The sequence below is a fragment of the Cynara cardunculus genome (assembly GCF_001531365.2).
Source record: "Cynara cardunculus var. scolymus isolate 2C chromosome LG 12, CcrdV1, whole genome shotgun sequence".
In the NCBI taxonomy this organism is placed as follows: Eukaryota; Viridiplantae; Streptophyta; class Magnoliopsida; order Asterales; family Asteraceae; genus Cynara; species Cynara cardunculus.
In genome coordinates this window covers 6428991-6437978 of record NC_037539.1, presented here as the reverse complement: position 1 = coordinate 6437978, position 8988 = coordinate 6428991, and the positions used below count along the sequence as shown (strand labels likewise).

General features: G+C 34.5%; 2 protein-coding genes across 2 annotated transcripts; one reads left to right on the top strand and one right to left on the bottom strand.

The window, feature by feature from the left end:
* Window positions 1-2856: 2856 nt before the first annotated feature.
* On the top strand, window positions 2857-5078 carry LOC112523500 (two-pore potassium channel 3-like). The gene is made up of 2 exons (XM_025133123.1): window positions 2857-4267; window positions 4873-5078. Exons 1-2 carry the CDS (start codon window positions 3132-3134, stop codon window positions 5021-5023), a joined length of 1287 nt encoding a protein of 428 aa, XP_024988891.1. The 5' UTR covers window positions 2857-3131; the 3' UTR covers window positions 5024-5078.
* A 1180-nt stretch (window positions 5079-6258) lies between these two features.
* LOC112522556 (chlorophyll a-b binding protein of LHCII type 1-like) lies at window positions 6259-7171 on the bottom strand. Its single transcript, XM_025131753.1, has one exon. The coding sequence runs from the start codon at window positions 7128-7130 to the stop codon at window positions 6333-6335; it is 798 nt and encodes a 265-aa protein (XP_024987521.1). The 5' UTR covers window positions 7131-7171; the 3' UTR covers window positions 6259-6332.
* Between the last annotated feature and the right edge of the window lie 1817 nt (window positions 7172-8988).

Below are 8988 nucleotides of genomic sequence, written 5' to 3'. Positions count from 1 at the left end.
TTTTATTCAAAAATAAAAACATCATCGCTTTCTCAAAATTACATAAAGCCATATTATAACATCGACTGAGATAAAGAATAAAATGAAATATTAAAAACACGATGTATCTCGCTGCATTGCGCGAGTACGCTTCTAGTTTTAATGAATATCTTTATTGTTTTATAATATCAAGTATTTATTATAATAAATAAACTCCGATATTTTTTTATAAATATTTAAATCATAATAAATAAACTTCTATCATTTTAATAAATATCTCAATTAATTGATTTATGTGGTTTGTACTATTGGTTGAGTTTGTGAAAAATCTCCCACCTATATACATATAATATATTTATATTATAGTATAAGCCAAAGGTTATTTTGAGAAAGGGTTAAATGCATGAAATAGCAACATACTTTCATAAAATTTCTTATTCTAGCATTCTACTTTTGTTTTTTCTTTATTAGAGCAATGTACTTTCAAATTATTTTTTATTAAGGTATTGTACTTTAAAAAATCTACCTATAATAGTAATGGGTAACCTATTACGTTTTAAACCGATTAACCATTTGACTTTTTTGTTTGTATGGCTTTAATGAGGTGATGTGGATGACACATCATTTTGATAACTTAACTAAAATTAAAATAAAAACCTATTTTTAATTATTATTATTATTAATTTTCATTTTTCATTGCTATAATCTAAAAAAATATTTTTTTTACTTTTTCTTATTAAGTTGCATTCAAATTAAATATTTTTAGAGTAAAATATTTATTAAATAAATATGAAATATTATTTTTGAGATATATTTTGTTTGTAAAAAAGGTAACTTTTCATATTTTACTTTGTTCAAATAAAAACATATATTTTAAAGTTCTCTTTAAAATATTAACGAAATAAATTGTTATCTATGATTTTTTAATATTGCTATATTAAAAAAATCTAATTAACTTAATATATTTATACGTCAAGTAAATTTTTTTTGAACAAATATAATATATTCTTTAAAAGATAATATTTTTTTGTTAAAAAATGAACAATTCTTATTTTCCTTTTTTTCAAAAAACACATATTTTTTAAAAAATATTAGCGAGATAAGTTGTATTCTACTAGTTTTATTGATATTGGTATTAATGAATAATTTAGAATTTTTTTAATTCATTTAATACATTTATTAAATAACATGTAAAATATCTAAAAATTAAAATTAAAAATAAGTGTTTAATAAGAACCTAGTAGATGCTATGATAAATAATTTTGAAAGTACAATGATGTAGTAAGAAAGTTACATCACTATAGTACATGTGGACAACCTACGTGGACAATGAGGTGGCATGGAAACCTAATATAATGGGTAAATTTAAATCAAAAGGTTACCCAATACTATAATGGATAAATTTTTCAAAGTACAATATTCTAATAAAAAATAGTTTGAAAATACATTGTTGTAATAAGAAAAACTGAAAGTACAATGCTATAATAAGGAAATTTATGAAAGTATATTGCTATTTTATGCATTTTACCCTTTTGAGAAATAATAAGTGATTCTAACCCTTCATACGGTCAATATTGGATTTGACTGATCAAAAATTACGGCTATGCGAAAAATAGAGAGGGTAGTTTCATAACGTTTACAAATAAGCTTTATGATTCACATATAAACTATATGTTCGTATGTGAACACGTGTAATTCATATATGAACACTTTTAACTTATTCATGTATGAATTAATTAACTAATTCACATATTAACCATTGTGATTCACATATAAACTAATTAAACCGATTCACATAGTGAACCCGTGGGTTCATATATGAATCAGTTAAATAGTTCACATATGGACTCGTTTGTCGCCTATTTGTAAAAGTTACGAAATTACTCATCTATCTTCCGCACACCCATGTGAGGAATTATCTCATGCTTCATGGTCAAAGCCACAAATATTGATCAGACGATATGTTAGAATCGTTTCTTTACTTCTCAAATATTTACCACTTCTTAAATAAACCTTCACATGTATCATAATATATACATATTAAACAATGTCTTTTTAGCAATTGATGTCATCTCCCGTTACTTTATGTGTTCTAATAAAATTGTTGACAAATTACTGAATTAAAGAATTTATATTTCTTTAAAACATAAATTGTAACGAATGGAATCAATTTTATGGTGCATTTGTTGAAAAAAAGATAACACTACATACTCAGGTTGAAAATACCGAATAAGTCGCTGTTATGCTACAGTACGTACGGTATCCAAGACAGGACAAAACAAAACAAAAACTTATTGTCTCATATTTGATTTAGCATTAGACTATAACAGAACAAGGCATGAGTGAGAAAAAAATGAATTTTGTTTCTCACACCAAAAACGGTGGGACAAATATAAAAAACGAGAGAAATTTGATAAATTACTAAACTACTCATGTCATTTTTACTCATCCACTCCAGTTATATCCAATTCTTTTTGTGTACCAAACACCCATTTAAAATACTGGGATCAAAACAAGGTTTCAAATGACGTGAGACGTAGCACGACAACGATGCCAACCTTTAAGCCTTATGATCCATGACGAGATCATAACGTTATATGAGACACATATCTTGAGTCACAACGGTCGTGAATCAAAAGGGACATTAATGTGACTATTTCGAAAGGAAGTAATACAAATTTCTTAATGGACTAAATTTGCACATTAGTAAATAGTCAAGGGACCAAATCTGTAACTTAGTCTCATCCGACGCGAAAAAAAAACCTCCATGGAGCACTGAGTTGGCGGTGTAATTTACAGTCTGTTGTCTCCCCGTGATATCATCGTGTTCCCAGCATTCCTAGGGCCCCGAAACAATCGATAATGACTCAATCAACACCACCTTCATCATCCTTCTTCTTCCTTTTCCCCCTCTTCCACCCTCATCGATACTCCCCACTTTCTAAATAATCAACGAATTCCCTACACTCTACACTACCATCAGATAATCACTACGTTTCCTGAATCGATTTTGCATGTATTACAAGGTTGGTTGATTTCAATTATCGCATGTTTTCCTTCTGGTTTTATAGATTTCAGTCGTGTAGTTGAATGCCCACATGAAAACCACCTTGATTTCCTGAATTTCAAGCGGTTTTCCGGCGAACCCCCTGATGGAAAAGGAGCCGCTTCTTCCGTCGTATGGAAAAGTTCCGAGAACGCCGTCGTTACTATGTCCTCTACCGGAAGAAAATCAAATCTCTATTCCGGCATCTCTTACTCCATCGGAGTTCAAAGATATGCTTATATTTGGTTCTCCTAGAGAAGCGTCATCATCATCATCTTCTCACATTGTTGATGCCCTAAACCTAAATGATAATCATAATCTTTCTCCAAGAGCTTTTGCTTCTTCTTCTGATCCGAATCCGGCTTCTAAACAAATTCCTGTTATAAATCCAGACTCTAATCGATCAGTTGATCCTAATTACCCTTTTAGGAAGATTAATCTCCATCGATCGAAAACTGCCCCTGCCATTTCTACAATCAACGAATTCGACCCACCTTCGAAACCTAAACCGCCTCAATTAGTGTCTCCTTCGATTATTCGTCAATCGGTTGTGTTATTGATCATGTATTTGTTACTTGGTGTGATTATATACTGGTATAACAGGGAAAATTTCATGGGTTCTGAGACTCATGTGGTTATTGATGCTTTATATTTCTGTATTGTTACAATGTGTACTATTGGTTATGGCGATATAACTCCCAACAGTTCTGTAACTAAGCTTTTTTCGATCTTGTTTGTGTTGGTTGGATTCGGGTTTATCGACATTTTGCTCAGTGGGATGGTTAGTCATGTTCTTGATCTTCAAGAGAATTACTTGTTAAGTTCTTTAAGTAACCGGAAAAAGGGCGATCATCCTTCGTATATAATCGATGTGAAAAAGGGTCGAATGAGGATACGAATGAAAGTGGCGTTGGCATTAGGGGTTGTGGTTCTCTGTATCGGTATAGGTGTTGCGGTCTTGCATTTTGTGGAGAGTCTTGGTTGGCTTGATTGCTTTTATTTGTCGGTTATGTCCGTGACTACGGTTGGTTATGGTGATAAAGCGTTTACAACAACCGCTGGTCGTGTTTTTGCGTCTGTTTGGTTGCTTGTGTCGACACTTGCTGTTGCTCGTGCCTTTCTGTATTTGGCTGAGGCTCGCGTTGATAAGCGGCATAGGAGCATGGTTAAATGGGTTCTTGGTCAAGATCTCACGGTCGCTCAGTTTCTTGCTGCAGATATCGACAACAATGGTTCCGTGAGGTAATTTGCTAGTTCTACTAAAATGATACACATGAACATAATAAGATACGTGAATGTAGGGTGTTGGAGTCCCATGTCGGATAGACTTTGGACCCTTTTTCTGGGTATATGTTTGAACCTCATTTTCTCTCGATGGCTTTTCCAGAGATTAATATGATTGGGTTCCTCGTATTCTTGAAACCCGAATTTTGATTCTATGTGCCTACTAATTAGGGTCAAGGTATCGTTAGAAAAGCTGATTTAGACAACCATTCTAGAAAAAAGGGGCAGGGCAGGGCGGGGCTGGGCTGGTCCGTTAATATTAATGGGCGAACCTGAGCAATACAAAAAGATCATAATCATGTACATAGATTAAATGACGATTTTAAAAGTTGGCTCCCCAAAATAGTAATCAGATGAAAGTGGTTCCATTTTGGTGTTTTGTTCTGGGTCCATTAGTCCATGAGCAAGCCCAATCCATTTATAGGACGGTAAATGGTTAGCTATCAAACCTGTTATGCCTGATTGGTCTTACCATATTAGGCCTGTTGGACAAAAAAGATCTGTTAGATACGGGTTATAAGTAAAGAGTGTTAATTACTTGTTGTTATGGCGAACGATTTCAGCAAGTCGGAGTACGTGATATACAAGCTGAAGGAGATGGGAAAGGTTACGGAGAAAGACATATTGCAGATATGCACAATTTTTGATCGGCTCGACACGGGAAACTCGGGAAAGATCTCGCTTGCCGACCTTATGCATAGCCGAAGTAGATAACCAACGATATAAGTACCTGTTTCATGTAACTAACAAAGATTGCAAGTTGAACCGAAACCGACGATGAAAATATAGTTTTTGATGGTTAGAGATCTTTGTTTCTTGGATTGATGTTGGTTTGTAGCATCGTTTATGTCATATTACATTAGAAGCTAATAACATAAAGGTTTGCTTTGGGCTGAATTATCGTAGATAGAGATGGTCAAATTGGACCTGATTCAGCACCGATTGGTTAGGACCAGTTATGGCCCAACTGTTTTGGGGAATTTCAAGACCAGGGTTTTTTTTTTTTTTTTCGGTGCTTAATTATCATTTATGTCTGATTTGTTCAGACGTTTTGTAATTAAGACTGTTTGATTTTTATTATTATTTTCAGAGCTTCTTATCACTTAATAGGGTCCGGATAAATAAGAGATAAATTAATATCTTAAAGAACCTCTTAGTTTCTTATTTCTTTGATTCTCTTTTTCTATTGTTTCTTTCTCCACCAGGATGTCACCGTCCTTTTATCACCAGTGTGAAATGCACGCCCTCACCTTCTCTCTCTCTCTCTCTCTCTCTCTATATATATATATATATATATATATGCTTATAGGTTAGCTTTGAAAATTAATGTGAAATAAGAACTTATATCGGCGATTTATCATCTAGCAAAAGTATCGTCTTTCCACAAACAAGCTTACTGGTGGCATTCCGATAGCATCGGAAGTTTGAAAGGTATCTAAAAGGTTCTTACTGTGATCCATCTGATAAGCAATTGTTGAGATGACAATGAAATTGTATGAAAATCAAAAGAATTTTTGTAAAATGTTTGCATCTGATTTTACAAGAACAAACTATTGTTTCAAAGTTCACACTTCAGACGTTTGTCAGTTTACAAAAACAACTAGTCTTATTGATTCAGATTTCAGACTTTAGCATCACCCATTATTAATCAGAAATGAAATAAGATTTCAGAATTCAACATCTCTTGAAAAACAAATGCCACCTCAATATAGGAGGGGACCGGAACTAGGACCGATTATGTATAAGTTTGATTTAAAAAAAATTAAGTCTTTATTAATTATAGTATAAGTTTTTTAAGATTTATACAAGATTTTTATCCATCTCCTAACCATAGATTGTGTTCTCGAAATTTTAAAAAGGAAAAAAAAACTCATGTTTTCGAAACTTTTTTAAAAGAGAAAAGAAAATAAGAGATAATTATAATAAATAAAAACTAAACAACCACCAAATGCCAGAAAACTAAAACCATATATTAATAATCAGTAATTAATTCACAAACAAGTTGATCCTTTTGGTTCTGAATTCACTTTCCAGGTACAAAGTTTGTAGCATAGGACCATGCATTGTTTGCAACAGGGTCCGCAAGGTGGTCAGCCAGGTTCTCCAATGGTCCCTTTCCGGTCACAATCGCCTGCACGAAGAACCCAAACATCGAGAACATCGCCAGCCTTCCATTCTTGATCTCCTTCACCTTCAACTCAGCAAACGCCTCTGGGTCATCAGCAAGACCCAACGGGTCAAAACTGCCACCAGGGTACAGTGGGTCAACCACCTCACCAAGTGGTCCACCCGCAATTCTGTAACCCTCCACCGCACCCATCAAGATCACCTGAGTAGCCCAGATGGCTAAGATGCTCTGTGCATGAACCAAACTAGGGTTTCCCAAATAGTCAAGACCACCTTCGCTGAAGATCTGGGCTCCAGCCTTGAACCATACTGCCTCGCCGAACTTGACTCCGTTACGAGCCAAGAGCTCGGGGAAGACGCACCCAAGAGCTCCGAGCATGGCCCATCTGCAGTGGATGACCTCAAGCTCACGGTTCTTGGCGAACGTCTCGGGATCAGCGGAGAGTCCGGCGGTGTCCCAACCGTAGTCGCCAGGGAATTCTCCGGTGAGGTAAGATGGGGCCTCACCGGAGAATGGGCCGAGGTATTTAACACGGTCGGGACCGTACCATGGGCTTCCTGATGGTGCAGTCTTCTTAACTGCTGTTTTCCTCATGGACACCCTTCCATTTCCGATGATCTCAGAACCAGACGGTGCTGCTTTCACTGCTTGTCCGACGAAAGAAGATGATAGAGCCATGGTGGAAGCTGCCATTTTTGTGGGTTTGGTTAGGAGATGGTGTTGTGATGGTGGGAGAGTTTGAGTTATGAAGATGGGTTGGTGCTGAAGTGGATTTATAAGGGGGGTTTTGGGTGAGATTGGTGATCTGATGTTTATCTTTATAAATCTTTAGCTCGATTTTGATTGGCTGTCAAGATTCTGGTTTTATCTATGGCTATGGAGAGAGGTGGGAGGTCTGTGGTCCACCTGAGATATTTGATGGCAGCCATGGATATGAATGGTTGTGGTTTAGTTGGGTGAATGAAACTGTATTCTCAACCACAAGTTCTTAAATATATCATCACTACTTTCACCGTTTGTTTTGCCGGCATTCCGAAGTTATCACATTTGAAACTCCGATACCATAAGAGGATTTTTGTTTTCTTTTGGATTTGAACCTGAGACTTCTAGGCTCAAACTAATCTGGCACTACCTAAGGCTTAGGGTTTTAAAAAACCTATTATAAGCCTCTTATGTTTGATTCAGTAAAAGTTAGGGTTATTCAGACTGTTTGTTTTTTCTATTTTTTTTAAAGACATTTATGTCTTACTGTCCTCTTATCTGGAAAGAATTAAACCAACCCCTTATTTGTCTATTATTCTCAACCACTCATCTCTTGGTTGATTAACCTTAATCGATTATTTTTCTCAATTGATCCTTACCCAATCAAATGTCAAATTGGTTATGGTTTGGTGCTCCTATTCATAGAGTTTCAGTATTTCAAGACAATTTAACCATCACCGTTTGAAACACCACCTGCCACACCTCCATTGTGGTTTTCCGACAACAATCCTTGATTTTTCAGCGAACCCTTTCCTTCACAGCACAACACCATCTTCATTCTTATTTGGCATGCCTCCCTCCCTCAATTTAGCACCACGTCCCCATCATCTCCGACAAAATAGAGGTAACACCCTAAACTCCATCATCTTCGACAAGGAGCTTTTCCATCTCCAACAACAAACCTCACCCGTCGATCTCCAGAGCTCAGATCCGACCTCCTTCATCGGTCTCAAAACTTAGATATGACGTATTCCACCGATCTCCATGGACTTAAATCTGGAACCAAATCATCTTCAATGATCATGAACAAATCTAGTATCACTGGCGAATACAAGGAAGAGGTTTCTAGAGGATTTGGCGGAGAACGGGGTTAGGCTGATCAAGAGAACTTTAAAAAATAGGTAAAAAGATAAAGACGTTGGCCCTTCACTTATTAATGGACATCTTTATAAAGTTAGTGAACATGGACCATTTTCAAAACAAAATGCAAACTATAAGGACAATTTCTAGACTTATCAAAAGTTAGGTGTCATTTTCATAACTTGCACTAAGCTTGAAGTACCAAAATTAAACTTCACTCTCAAATTAAAGATAGTAGTCGATAAAAATGTACAAAAATAGTACTAAAAATTACGGTAAAGACTATTATAAATATAGGACACATTTTTATTTCAATATTTTGTTTTTTTTTATCCATGTCGATATAATACGATTTTATATGGTTTTAATAAATCGATAATGTTTTTATTTTTAAATAAAATATAAATTTGAAAATATCATATAAAATTTGCAAAAGTTATATCAATATTAGTAGAAATTAACTATTTAAAAGTTTTTATTTGTATATTTTTTAATTCAAAATTTTTATTATAATTTAATTTAACATATAACGAAGTAATTTATTTTAGGTTTAATAATATTTTTTTATAAAGATAATAATTTGTATAGGCATCAACAAACAATATTTCATGCATAAAAAATGATTTCTAAGAGTTTTTGTCAAATGCTTTATAATATAACTAGAAGAGTACTCGCGCAATGCAGCGAGACACATCTTGATTTTAATGTT